Source organism: Colletotrichum lupini, chromosome 10, assembly GCF_023278565.1.
Source record: "Colletotrichum lupini chromosome 10, complete sequence".
NCBI lineage: Eukaryota > Fungi > Ascomycota > Sordariomycetes > Glomerellales > Glomerellaceae > Colletotrichum > Colletotrichum lupini.
In genome coordinates this window covers 187,939-202,844 of record NC_064673.1, presented here as the reverse complement: position 1 = coordinate 202,844, position 14,906 = coordinate 187,939, and the positions used below count along the sequence as shown (strand labels likewise).

Sequence of the window (14,906 nt, the reverse complement as noted above, 5' to 3'; positions counted from 1 at the left end):
GATTCGGTAAAAAGCCCGCATCAATAGGCTCCTCTTGGTGCCGCGCACATTGACCATCCTCCGCCCTGCTACGGCCGTACCGTCCCGCCCGCGCCGCCTTCTCCAAAACGGCTTGCATGAGAATTCCGCTACCTACCTCGTCAAGTTATCCTGGGAGTTGTGAATCAATCCCCTTCTCCTCGCGTCCGTTCCGCTGTACTGTCGCAATCACGTTGCTTTTCTACCTAGTTGTCTGATCGGATCTGAGATTTTTCAATCCGATTCTTCGCATCGCTTACTCGGAATCCCGTCTTGGTCGCATCGTGGGTTGCGCATGGGTATCTCAATCCCCGTCCCATCTCACCAACACGCCGGGTAAAGTGGTATCGATCGACCATTGACGACCAAAGGTTTCTCATTCACTCTGCTCACTCTCACCTTGGACATCCACACACACACACACACACACACACACACACACACACACACACACACACATACACACACACCCCTCATCAACTAATCGAACAACCACCCGCTCCTACGTCCGTAACCGTTTTCACCGCACTTCTGTGCCCCCGGTCGATAATTACTCGCCTCTCGCAACAGTAGGTAGGTATCTCGCTCTCGCACCATTCAGCTCGTCTCCCCCGTATCGCCCTCACAGTCACCTACCTACGTTTACGGAGTACTGAGATACATCTCACATACTCACGCCGCACTGCTTCATTCATCCCGTTTGATGAATGCTCCCGGCGCTTAATGCTTGTACATCGCCTGACATCCTGCGTAGCAACACCGTCATGTAAGCAGACCCATCCCATGGCCCGTCAACATACATATGCATTCTACCTACCTTACTTAAAAGATCGCCATCCTCTTCCCTCTTTCTCATCTCCGCTCTGCAGCTCATCTAGGATCTCATCGTGCCTACGTTTCATCCATCTGTGCTGCCTCTCTGACATGGGTCATTAGATGCCGGCGACCAACAATACTTGCTTCTTCTTCCTGGGGGCCAAAAGATTGTCCACCTCTTGCATAGCGGATTCTTCACTTCTTTCACAACTCACCGACTCTAACAACAACTACACTACCTCACCGATACACCGAGCCTCACCGGCCACTTGCACCGATCCGGTCACTAGCAAACTAGCAAACACCGGCTGAAAAATAGCGTAAGTTGATACCTGCCAGTTCACGTGGCAGCTTTCATGCGTGTGCCTCATCTTGAGTGTCTTTCACTCGACATCTGCTGTCCGTGCAGTATTCTTGAGTGAACACACTCACTACTCTCTTACTCATCTTACCTCATGCATACTTCTGCCTCAGTATACAACTCGCAAATGTCACTGACCTTGGAATTAGACGGCACACACCAAGCTGCAAATCCAGCACCACCGAATTGTCGCCCATTCATTTCTGTTTACATAGATAAAGTCCCAAAATGGCTACCACAACCACAACCAAAACGACTACGACCTCCATAACAATGTCTACCAACACCAAGATCTCAGCCAGAACCGTCAGGCGTACCGCCAAAGACGAGGAAGCAGACCTTCAAATGTTCGAGGAGAACCGTCTCAGGGCGCCCTACGAAGAATGGCCAAATGAGGCAGGCGTGAGCCTCCCCTTCTCTTACATCAATGCCCTCCAAGACGCCAGCTAACAGCTCTAGTTCGATGGCCTCACCGAGGAACGCGGTCCCATCGAACTGCACGTCCAAGGCCAGATCCCAGTCTGGGCCGCCGGCGCCCTCTATAGAACGGGCCCGGGCAGCTGCAAGATCGAAGACACACCCAAGGGCACCTACTACGTTTCCCACTGGTTCGACGGCTTCGCCCAGACGCATAAGTTTGACATTACTCCTCCTGAATCCCCAGGCGGTCAGACCCGCGTGCTCTACTCCTCCAGACGGCAATCCGACGACCTCGTCGCCTCCATCAAAGCCGCAGGCCACCAGAACCGCTACACCTTTGGCCAAAAAGCCGACCCTTGTGTCGGGATGTTTGGCAAGTTTATGGGCGTCTTCGCCCGCGGCACTGCTCCCAATATCTGCGTTGCCGTCAACGCAAATGTCCCCGGCTTCGATACGAAAGATCAAGGCCCCGCGGGGCCAGGCCACCGTAACGCTGTCCGCAGCCTTTGGCTATCAACCGACTCAAGCCCTCTCATGGAGATTGACCCAGCGACCCTGGAACCCATCGGCCTCGCAAAGCAGGAAAAACTCCATCCGTCTCTCTCCGGTCCCATGTCCTGCGCCCACGCCCAGCGCGACCCGGTTACCGGCGACATGTACAACTTCAACCTTGCCTTCGCCATGAAGTCGACCTACCGCATCTTCCGCACTAGCTTTGCGACGGGCGAGACGGAGATTCTTGCAACTATTGCCGGGCCCGACGCGAAGCCAGCCTACATCCACAGTTTCTTCCTCACAGAATCGTTCATCGTACTATGCATTCCCTCGTCGCACTTGGGCTACAAGGGCCTCTCTGTCCCCTGGGAACGAAACATTCTAGACGCCATTGTGCCGTTCGACAAGACCAACACATGCAAGTGGTATTTCATCGATCGCCACCAGGGGAACGGCGTCGTCGCCTCTTTCGACACCCCCGCGGGCTTCTTCTTCCATGCCACAAACGCCTTTGAGGAGCCGGCGGCCGACGGCAGCGACGGCATGCTTGACGTCTATTGCGAGATAGCAGGCTACCAAAATCTCAACATTCTCTATAATCTCTACTACGACGTCATCATGAATCGCAACTCTGCCGGCGAGAAGTTTTGGACAGACGAGAACAAGCGCTACAAGAACGGCTGGGCTAGCCTCCAACGCTTCAAATTCAGAATCCCCAAACCCGACGACTCACAAACACAAAAGATAACAACAGTGACGACTACACCGCCACCGGAGCTCGTGGTCTCGATCCCGGCCCCGCACGCCGGCGAACTCCCCACAATCAACCCTGCGCACTTGACGAAACGTCACCGCTACGTCTACAGTCTCTCGGACCGCGGCCTCAGCACCCTTCTCGACACAATCGTCAAGACGGACGCCGATACCGCCGAAGCTCTCATGTGGGAGTGTCCCACGGCTCACACGCCCGGCGAGCCAATCTTTGTTCCTCGGCCTTCTTCATCCGCTGGCGGCGCCGATGGCACCGATGGACAGATGGCCGAAGACGACGGTGTGATTCTGAGCGTCGTGCTCGACGGCGCCGCGCAGACGAGTTATCTCTTGTGCCTCGATGCCAGGACCATGACGGAGCTCGGCAGGGCAGAGTGCGAGTTTGCCGTTGGCGTTGGCTTCCACGGCATCCATGCCCCTTCCGGACCGGGCGCGTAGTGACCGATTATTTCTATACCTTCTCGATCCCCCTTTTACAACCTTCTTATGAACCTTACGATGAATGAAACTTGCGGCGGTGCTGGAAGGATTGGTTGGTCTGGCGTTTTACGAGACAAGTGATCATGCGGGATAGAACTTCATTGCGGCAGACTTTCGACGACAGGGATTTAGACGTCTGCAAACTGGTTTCTCAGGCTGACATGGGTTTCAGTCTTTTCGAATGTGTTGATAATGAGCCTGTACTGAATGATTTGCTACGGCTGAGCTTGGTTGAGCTGGATGTACCCTAGACCTTTCTGAATTAAAAGACTCCCACTGCTCACCTTTCGCTACTTTCTGTAGGCTGTCAATTGCCCAAGGGCACTCAGCTGCAGGCTCATCGAACATATGGCGCAATGTATTGCTACAGAGGAGAATAAACGATAGGTTGGGCATTATTTCGCCATGAAGCGCAACTACTGGTACGAAAAGCACAACGGGGAACATGTACCCTTCGAGCAACCAAGCATCTCCGGCATGATCTTTCTCAAGCCCTCAGACCAGCCTTTAATAGTCCCCGTCAAACTCCAACGTGATCTCGACTCCCTTCTCCGAGTGAACCGCGGAAATGGGAACGGTAACAATGGTCGCTCTGACGCCGTGGTTGACGTTGTAGTGGAGGTCCGCGCCCGTGACGTTGACCTTGATGGAGTCCAGGTTGCTCTCTCCGCGGTGCCAAAAGACAAAGGTGTAGTCTGTGCCAATGTACTTGGACGCCTCGGCGCCGAACTTGTTGTGGGGCGCGTTGGCTGTGAGTCTGCGGGTGTACTTTCCGAAGTCCTCTTGGTCGGAGAGTCTCTTTTGGGTGAACTACCGTGATTGTCAGCATGTTTGTTCCCAGATGGCAGTGTCCTTGTCTTGTAGGACTACGGAACGAGATGAATGCGACGTACCTGCTTGATCTGGACCTTTGTGTAGTTGTCGTTAGCCTGGGCATCAGCAAGACCGTCGTAGTGGTGTGCCTCGCCGTACCAAGGACGCGCGCCAACAGCGGTCTCCAATGTAGAGTTCTTTGGCGCGCTGTCCCTGGAGATGCCGTCGTCGAGATACATATCGTAAATCTGTAGGTGTTTCAGTCAGAACAAGTCTTGATAGAAGCAGGGATCTCAGTCCTTACGTTGTCCTTTCCGGGGTAGACGTGGACGGTGATGGGGTTGGCGTTTTGAGGGGTCGTGCTGGGATCGGCAACGTAGTCCCTGACGCCGACCTTGGGGATGATGGCGCCTGATTTGTTCGTTAGTCAAAGATCTCTTTCAAGAAAAGCTTGTCAAATGGCGACGATTACTGACCTTCACGGACATACATGGGAGTCGAGTACGGGAGTTGGCGCTCGTCGTCGGAGATTCGGCAGTCGTACTCGATGCGTTGGCCACCAGAGGCAGCGGGACCAAGAGGAACGCCGAGAGGGTCGTCAGGTCGCAGGTTCAAGGGGTACCAGGAGTCGGGGTACGGCAGGTAGACCTTTCTCGACTTCTTCTTGCGCCCATCCTCCCCGACGAGAGCAGGGGCGACCAGGAGATCCTTTCGGACCATATACTGGGAACTGGTGAAGCGACGGTTCTGCAAGAAGGTTAGCAGGTGGGAATCACGATGGAAGATGTCAAAAGGTAGCATACATCGGCGCTGAACAGAGAGCGGTCGAGATGGTCGGTGACGGGCTTCGAGTTACAAGTTAGTCCATGCATCTATCAAGTTGTAATGCTGATGACGGGTACTCACCATGGCTCTGGCAATCGGCAGACCGTTGATCATGTTCTCAAACATGGCATCGTAGAGCAGTTGCATGAGCGAGTAACGAAGACGGATCAAGTAGCGGCAAGTCGGCAACACAGCTCGGTAAATCTCGGCCTCACGACCCTGGAACTGATCCTTGTGTTGCTCGTAGTGCAGCTGATAGGCGTACGGCTCCTGGAACCACTTGCCGTCCTTTCTCATCTTGCCCTGGTTAGGGCCGTCGATCCAGGTTCGGAACCTCGTGTAGTGGTTTCTGAAGACATTAGCGGGCATATAGAATTGAGATTGGAGCACAAAACTTACCGGAACCAGGGCAAAAGGGAGTAGGCCCCGTACCAGCGAATAATCAGCTCTGGGTTGGGGTAGTTTCTCTCAGACTCGATGAACTCGAATCCACCGACATCAGCACCAGAGATGGTGACGCCGGACAATCCCAGAGCGAGGACCTGCGCAACAGAGATGCGGAGGAACTCCCAGGTCGACGAGTTGTCACCAGTCCAAAGCCCAGCGAAGCGGTGGCTACCGGCGAAGCTGCCGCGTCCGATGATGAAGTTGCGTCGGTTCTCGCGCCACGCGAGCTTGTCGTTCTTCTTATCCTTGGTCTTCATATGCAAGTGGTTGAGGCCGTGGTAGGTGGCCTTGTGCAGGTTGTAACTGTACAAGGACCAGATCTCAATGGCCTTCTTCTTGTCGGCGGCTTTGGGGTCGCCAGACCACCCATCAGAGTCCAAGAGTAAGCGGAAGGGCAAGCTGCGGAGGGAGAAACAGATCAGAATGAGCCAATTGACAAAAGGGGGGTCATCTCAACTTACGACTTCATATCACCATACTGCTCGGCGATGCAGGGCTGAGTCATGTCCTGCCAGACAAAGTCCAGGCCGGTTTCGAAGAGATACTCGTACTGCTTGCCCCACCAGTAGCGGACGGCCTTGTTGTTCAAGTTGGGGTAGTGTCCAGGGTGGCCATTCTTCCAGCCGTAGTAGACGCCGCCATGGAAGGGGACACTCTTGTTAAAGCTGTTGGAGAAGGTGTAGTCATCTCCATCCCAGTAGTCAGGCTTGTCCGTGTTGGGATTGGTGAAGTAGAGGTTGCTGGTGCCGTACTGGATGTACCGCTGCTCGAGAGCGCCAGGGGCTGAAGGATCCAGCTCTCGCTCATCCTTGAGGAAGTACTGGTTCTCGAGGCCTTCATTCAGCGTGTTGTACGAGCCAGAGGGCACATTGCTGATGTATGGCGTGATGTTGGTGCTGCACTTGACACCGAGCCTGCGCAGCTCAGAAAACATCCACTCCGGGTTGGGGAAGTGACCCGGACGCTTGTCGATGGTGAAGGTGCGGTAGTCATCCTGCATATCGACATCAATGTGCATACCATCAATCGGGAAGTTGGCCTGTCGGTATCGATGGACAGCGTCCAGGACCATCTCTTGCGTATCATAGCCGTAGCACCCCTGATGATAACCTAGGACGTATCGGGGCTTGAGCTTCGGCTTGCCGACGACAGAGGTGTATAGCTGAATGACTTCCTGAATGCTGTCTCCGGCGAAGAAGATGCCCTGGAAACTATTGAAACGCGTCGCCACACGAAGCTGAGTTGGGTCCTTCATGCCAATGTCCACACAGATCTGGGAGTAGTTGTCGATGAAGGTTCCGATCTGGGTTTGATATCCCGGTTGGGCGTCCACCTCAATCCAGTACGGTTCCGAGTGATAGAGAGGCTCACGATCATCCAAGGGACCGACGCCGTAGACGTTCTGGTACCTCATATTGTCAAAGTCTGTGCGCGGGGTTTTCATTAGTTACATGATCCACGCAAAGCTTTCGGTGGGCTTACTGAAGTAGTTCATGTACGTCTTTTTCTTGAAGAGGTCTTTGCCACCTTGCTCGCCAAAGCCCATATAATCAGCCGTAATGGACTTGTCCAGGCACAAGATAGCAGAGTGCTCGCCATAAAGCAAACCCCTTGGCTTGGTCTTCCAGATCACAGCAGGGCGGAAACCTTCGTTCACAGGAAGAGTGAGGCTTTCGACGACATCCTTCTCGAACGTCTGCGGCACGGGTCTCGCCTCAGCGGGAGCAAGGCTCTTCAAAAGACGAACTGCGGTGATTTGGAAAGGGTTGCGAGAAATCCAAAGCTGAACCTCCTTCTCAGGGGGTGCATTGGGGGTCCGCTGAACGACCGACTGCAAAATGTAGTATTGGTCATCTTCAATCAGCTCAACCTGCCATGCGAGCTCTTCGCACTTGTCCAAGATGCTAATCAGCTCGGTGGTGGTATCTCGGATGAGAGTACGGCTATAACGGATGGTTAGAGGACACGTTCTCTCGCGGTACTCTACGCGAAATCAGAAGACAACTTAGGACACTTACGTGTTGTAGTCCGAAAAGTGAGATGGCTCCGTGTTATGCGGATCAAAGCGAATTCTCCATACTCTTGGCCTCAAGAACTGAACAAGAAGCAGAGATCCATCATTGAATCTGAAGATTCTTCCATGGCTACACGCTGGGTTGAGTTTGCCGTCAGGGAGCTTTTGGTCGGTATCGCTGTACGACACCGACTTGGGCTGCTTTATACCAGAGCCCTGACCATCAATCTCATCCTGGAAGAAGTCGTCGGCCTTCTTGAAGATGAAGTGATCTCGAAGTTTGGTAGCTGAGACGTCTCCGCCGCCCATTTTGAAAATTATGATTAAGATGTAGGTGTCAAAACAAGGTATTAGCGATGGTAGTGGGAAGGAAGACTCAAGGGGAGCACGTTAATTGAGCTGGATGATTGATGCTTTTCGGGTTCACGGGCTCACGTCTTATATGGTGGTAATGTCCGAATCGATCCTTCTTGGTCACGGTTATTGCGGAGATACCAATACACAAGCGAAGACAGGATCTCACGAGCTAGAAACATGAGATTCCATGCTCTACGACCGAGACTTGGCAGGATGTTCGTTTTCTCCCCACTTCTGCCGTTTTCATTCCTAGAAAATGTTGAGATGATAGTCCAATTTTCATCTCACTGAACTTTCCTGGAATAGTGGCGTCTGTCGGATTAGAAGTCTAATTCGACCGCGGCATATAGCCGACTGCGCAAGGGCTAATTAGGGGCCCTATTTACGATTATTATAACTAGCCTAACTTATAGTTAGAACCTCCTTTTTATACTTATTACGTAGATATTTATATAGTTTAATTAATCTCTTCGTTAACTACGGTTTAAACTAATTATTTTATAATAGGAATATTAATACTAATTAGTAGTTAAATTTTATTATTATAAATCGGTAAGGTATCTCGTTACGTAAAAAAGATAACCTCTTAATACCGCACGGGATAGGAGATTTATACTAATTAACTTTATAAAAATAGATAAAAAAAAAGGTAATTTTTAAATACCGTACGGAATTAAATAATCGTAGCCCTTTATTACTTATAAAAAGTTAATGTTTATTATATTAAACTATATTAATTAACGGAACTACTTAAATAACTAGCCTTTTATTATTACCCTAAGTAGCTTTTTTATTATATAACTTTTCTATAGCCGGCCCGTAATTAAAAATTAATTAGTTAAATTAGTAAAAAGAAATATTTACGTAATAACTACCTGCTTAATTAATTAGTATAACGAACGAGCTTAATAATATAGTATAAAAGAGTACTATATAATTAAAAAAAGGGATTTCTAAATACGGATATTTTTATTTAGTAACGAAAGTAACTTTATAAGAGTTATTAAGCTAAGAGATTTATAGTATATAAAAAAGTTTATTATTATAAGGATTTTATAAGTACGATTTTAAGCCCGCAATTTAAATAATCTTTTCGTAGCTTTTTTAATTACCCCCCGGGTATTATTTAAGAATATAATATAAGGGACGGTTTAATAAGAGAGGAGGGGATTTAGAAATCTTAATAATATTAAGTTAAGAGTATTACTGATCTTAGAAATTAACTTAAAAAAAAGGTAGCTATTTTAAAATAGTTTTATAACTTCTTATTAAAATTATTATTAACTTAAAAAAAGGCTAAAAAAACGAGAATTTAAGAAGAAAAAAAAAAAGAATTTTTTAAAGGGTTACTAAAGGGCTTTTTTTTATATTAGCTCCCGGCGCGAGATTATTAATTTTAAAAAATTAACTAAGTAATAAAAGGGATCGTTAATAAGCGATAATTATTTAACTATAATTAAGTTATAAAAAAGACTATTTAAAAAATATAAAATAGGGTACCGAGAGGCTATAAAAAATAAGATTTTTAAAGTATTTAACCTTGTTATATATAAGTAATAAGTAGGTATTTTCGGTAAGTTTTTAAAATTTATGATTTTATAAAAAAAAGGGCTTAATTTTATTAACTATATTTAACGGCCTATACGGTTTTTAATAATTTATATAATTCTTTTATAAGCTGCCCAGCGTCTATTTTTAACTACTTTTATAAAATACTACCCTAAAAGAGGTAAGTTAAAAAAAAAAGCTATTTAGAGATTATAAAGAGTACGAGGCTTAAAAAGCTAAAAGTATACGGGATAGCGGAAATTAGTAATTAATAAAGATCCCGAGACTAATTATTATATTTTTTTATAATAAGATAAACGTTTATTATTATTATTATTATAAAAAGGAATTACTAAAACCTACCCTTTTATACTAAATAAAAAAGAGGATTTTAATAAGTATAATAGTTAGCAATTTAAAAGAGTAATAGTAATTATTAAAAATAATAAAAACGAGACTAGTAGCGAGATAGCGAGAAGAAATAGGAACTTTTTAAATTTTAATAAATTCGTTAGGTAGTAAAAGTACGGATTTATTATAACTAGCGCGCGGATTAGATATATTCTCGTTAAAATTAAATACGCTAGTAATTATTAATATAGGTATAAGTTAGAGTACGATTTTTAGTAAGTTAGGGTAAAAAAAAAGAGGATAAAACTCGATTTTAAATAGAATCTTAATCCTTTATAAGTAAATAAATATTAACCTAGACTATTAGGGGACGTAAATATATAGAATTATAAATTAGCTTAATAATAAGTAAATTAACGCGGTATTAATCTATTTAACTAAGGTTTATAAAAAAAAGGGGCTATAGGGGTAACCTCTATTTTATAAGATTATAAATAACTTTAGTTACTAGCTAGATAAATAGTTTGCGAGCGTAAGTTTAAGAATTACGAAAATAATTAATAGACTTTTTTATAAGCGAGGGGTATTACTAACGTAATTATAATTATAAGAGCTATATGAAATATTAATAGTAATAATTATAAAGGAGGAATTCGTATTATAGAACTAGGTATAGGTTAATAGAGCGTATAATTACTTTAATAAATTTAAAAAAAAGGTAAACGACTTAAATTTTCTTTTTATAATTACTAACGGAAATCTATTATTATAAAAGGATATACCGGGGTAAAATATAGTATTAGAAATATAATAATTAATAATTCTACTTATTTCGATTTATAACTTATTATTACTATTAATATAAAATTCGGCGCCGATTAGTTAATAAAAAAGGAAGTAAACAACCCGAAGTTATTAATAATACGTAGCGACGTAGGGATCGTATATAGATATTAAAAATCTAGTAATAAATACGAAGTAATTTATAAACTTTAAAAAAATCTTCTTAAAAAAGAAATTATATTCTAGGGGGAAGTATAAGGTTTTATAAAAAACCTTAATAATATTTTATAATTATTATAAAAAAGTCGGAATTAGGGAATACTAGTACTATTTAGTAATTAATATTATACTCATAAGTAAAGCCTTTAATTATTATTACGAAGTGGTACGTAATTTCGATCGAAACGACTTTTTTAGTATAATTAATATAATCTGAAGCCGCTTTAAGACTTATAATAAGAACTTAGAGCTCCTATCTAAGCTATAAGCGATTTTTTTTATATTTATAACTAGGATAATAAAGGGTAAATCGTAAGTAGAGATCCTTAAAAAACTTATTAATCGAATTAATAAGTTAGTAAAAACCTAGCTAAATAAGGAGATAAATAAGTAAAAAGTTAGATATCTTTATATCGTAGTTTAGTATATATTAGAAATAAAAATAACCTTATACTAAGTATTTAAAAATTACGAGACGCTCTACTCGAGGCTAAGATTTAGCTTTAATATTAAAATAAAAATACTGCGCTAAACTTATTTCTAAGTATATAACGGCCCTTATTAATAATATTAAATTAATTAAATATATAATAAAAAAAGAAAAGAGGTTAAATACGGTAATTATTAATAAAAAGGCCTAAATTCGTTAAATAAGTAGAGATTTAACTTATAAGTAGGGTAATAAAAGAGGTAATATTATATTTATAAAAAGGATAGATATTAGTTAAGTAACTATTTTAAAAAAGAGCGTATTAAATTATACGAATAGTATAAAAAGTCGAGGGTAATAAATAGTAAAACTAGCCCTCGTTAGTTTAACTAATTTTTTATTATATATAAGGGTAGATCTAGGAGTATAGAACTTAGTAATAATAGCTAAAGTAGCGGCCTAAAGTATATACCCCCTATAAGAGATTCAGAAGATAAGGAAGATCTTACTCCCTATACTAACGAATTAAATTATAACGAAATTAATAATATTAACTACTCTTTTTTTACCCCGTTAGCTTTTAAAGAATATACGAGGCTAAATAAATAGAAAGTAATAGAAGTTCTTAATAAGTAAGCTTTTATTTATAAATAGTAAGGGAAGGTCCCTTAGATAATAAATATAAAAGCGGCTAAAAGGGCGAATTTAATAGGGCCGAAGCCTATTTTTTTAATAATTAAAGAGAAGACGCTATCTCTCTTAATATTTAAAAAAAAAGAATATAGTACTAAGTAAATTTAGGGGTAGCTAGAGAGGTCCTTTTTATACTATTTAAATCCCTTAAATACTAAGCTTATATAAGTATTTTATATAAATAAAAAGTACGGCCTAAATAATCTTTATAAAATTATTCTAAATATTAAGGTATTGTAATAATTAACTAAAAGAAAAGGGTAATTCTAAGTACTATAAAAAATCGCACTAATAATACTTAATACGTTAATAGCGAGTATTATAAAAATTAGTTTTAGCCTAAGTAAAGAAATCGTCGCCCTAGGTATAGTAAAAATAGAGACGTACTTTAGAACGATAACTTTTTATATTTTACCTGTTAATACCCTATTTCTCTTATATTTAAAAAATATAGATTAACTAGGTATTATATTTAATAATACGAAGAATAGAATCTTTAATAGTAAGTATTTTGAAATAGTTAAATAATAATAAGGGTATACGTTTATAAAGCTTATTAATAATACGAAGTTAATTAATTACTTAACGGAAAGTAAGCTTAAAAGATTATACTAGAGATTTAAGTACTCATCGGTTATAAAGTTATATAACTTCCTAAAGTAATTAAGTAATAATAATATTAAAATAGGGGCGCTAGAGTAGTTAATAAAAGTATATCATTAATATTAAATAAATATATAAAGCCTACGCAGATTTAAGTTTAAATTGCGTAATAAGCTTAATTTTAATTAGGAAATCGTTATTAATATTTTCTATTTAAATAGTCGGCTAGTATTATATATAATCGACGTAGCTATATCTTTCTAAGTAAGGTAATTCCTTTAGGATTTATAAATAAAAATAATATAGGTAACTTTATAAAAAAGCTAGATTAATATATACTAAGGACCGCTAAACGGTATTAAAACCGATATTAATATTAGCTTTAAGTTAATAAAATTTAGGGATAATATAACGGCCTATAGTATATAGTTAAAAGTTATACTTATTAAAGCGTATTATAGTATTAGAAAAGTAAAAAGGGTATATTAATAATTAAAAAGGGCGTTTAGAATTATTAAAAAAGAAAATCCGGATTTTATTAACGACGAATGCTTTTAGATAGTACTTAAATATTATAACGATATTATGGGGCCTAACGGACTTATATTAACGCTATTAGTATTTAGAGTATATTTAAAAACGACTTTAGCCTCGCTACTATTACTAAATATAAGTTAACGAGCCTAAGTAATTAAAAAAGTAATACGAGTACTACGTAAGGTAAGTATAAAAAAGTAAGTTAACGAGGTAATTACTATACGTAATAGGCTTAATATAGAGGGTAATTTAGATATATTACTAAATTTAGATATATAAGTATAGTACAAAATTACTTAATAATAGGCTAGGCTATATAAGTTAATTTCTATTAACGAGCGCTCTTATATAGTTACGAGAAATTATAACTAACTATTTAAAGTATTAATTATAGTAATTAGACCGTATTATATAGATCTTAACGAAGTAATTTTTAATTTATAAAAAGAAAAAGAGCTAGGGGAAACTATATAACCTGCGGTAGAAGTATAAGAAATTATCCTTAACGAAATCGTTATAGTAATATTAATAAACGACGAGGAAAAGGAAATTATTAAAAGGGTATTAATATTATTAATAAGACGTTATAAAAGACTACGATAATAAGCCCTAACGTAGTAATTTATTATTAGTAACGAAGTAATTAATACTTTTTATATAGTAAAAAAAAAAGCCGATTTCGAGCTAGTAATTAAATTATATAAAGAAGGCGTAATTATAACTATTAGAAAGCTATATAAGGGATTAGATCTTATCAAAGTAAATACTCTTTATAATCGAGGGGTTTATTAATTTATCTTATATAACTTAAAAAAATATATAAACCTCTATATATTTAAATTACGAATAGTTCGTAAGATTAAAGAGAAAGGAATACCCTAGCTATACGAGAAGTTTAGATACGTAATTTAGGGGTACGGTAATATTAAAAAGGCGACGCTACTTATATAATTACTTATTATATAGCACTATAGCTAATGATTAATAATAATACTAATAATATTATTATAAAAAAAGGGATACGAGATTTAGAGCTATAATATTACTTAGGCTTATATTTAATTAGCTATAGGGCTCATAAAAAAAATCCTAGCCTATTTACTAAAGGAAATAGTTAGTAAGTATTTAAAAAGTACGATTATTAAAGTACTTAAGCTACTATATAGGCTCGTAGAATTGGGTACTTATTAATAAGCTACTTATTACGATTTTTATATTAATTAACTATTAATAGTTACTTTTATATATAACCCGTGCTTATTAATTATAGAGTATAAAAGTAACTAATTTAGGATCGTTAGAATATAGACCGACGATATATTAGGCCTATTTAATATTAACTTTATAAAAAAAGAGAATAAAGAGCTTTAAAAAGCGGGCTTCGTAGCGAAGCTAAAAGAGGTTTTTATAATAAATACCCCCTTAATATTTAACGGCGGGATTTTTATAATTAAAAAGGAAACTATCGTTTTTTAATAAAAGGAGTAGGGCGAGAAGATTAATTTTATTAATTTAAATATAATTAATATTAAAAAGTAGTATAAGGCTAAGCTCGCGCGAGGGGTATATATTATAAGTATTTATTAATTTAAAATAACTTTTAATTATATTAAGGTAGTATAAGCTATAGATCTAATTAAACGAGACGTTAAGGTACTTAATAAGTAGCTTAAGTAATAATAAATAAATCTCGATCGAGGTTTTATTTATTACTTAATTAACTTTACGATTAGTAAGCTTTACGTCTTTATTAATAAGTTATTTATAAATAATAACGACCTTATTTCGTAATTAGGGTATATTATTATCCTAGTTAATAAGAATATAAGCGAGAGCGAATTTATTATATATAGTAATATGATTTATTATTTATTAATTAAAAATAAGCGGGTAATAAGAAGTATACTAGTATTAGAGGTTTATAA

At 40.0% G+C, this 14,906-nt stretch overlaps 3 protein-coding genes across 3 annotated transcripts; 2 read left to right on the top strand and 1 right to left on the bottom strand.

Annotated features, from left to right (window-relative positions):
• Positions 1-1,423: 1,423 nt before the first annotated feature.
• CLUP02_17262 (carotenoid cleavage dioxygenase 1) lies at positions 1,424-3,842 on the top strand (the record flags this gene model as incomplete). Its single annotated transcript, XM_049296175.1, has 5 exons — positions 1,424-1,597; positions 1,655-3,315; positions 3,456-3,603; positions 3,682-3,719; positions 3,773-3,842. The coding sequence occupies 5 exons, from the start codon at positions 1,424-1,426 to the stop codon at positions 3,840-3,842; spliced, it is 2,091 nt and encodes a 696-aa protein (XP_049137399.1).
• Positions 3,843-3,868: 26 nt separating this feature from the next.
• CLUP02_17261 (alpha-1,4-glucan lyase) lies at positions 3,869-7,769 on the bottom strand (the record flags this gene model as incomplete). Its single annotated transcript, XM_049296174.1, has 10 exons — positions 3,869-4,171; positions 4,255-4,422; positions 4,479-4,585; positions 4,651-4,921; positions 4,978-5,019; positions 5,081-5,348; positions 5,399-5,845; positions 5,908-6,871; positions 6,929-7,389; positions 7,465-7,769. The coding sequence occupies 10 exons, from the start codon at positions 7,767-7,769 to the stop codon at positions 3,869-3,871; spliced, it is 3,336 nt and encodes a 1,111-aa protein (XP_049137398.1).
• Positions 7,770-12,141: 4,372 nt separating this feature from the next.
• Positions 12,142-12,300, top strand: CLUP02_17260 (uncharacterized protein; the record flags this gene model as incomplete). The annotated part of the gene is made up of 1 exon (XM_049296173.1): positions 12,142-12,300. A coding segment is annotated over one exon (159 nt), but the record flags the coding sequence as incomplete, so codon positions are not given.
• Positions 12,301-14,906: the final 2,606 nt, after the last annotated feature.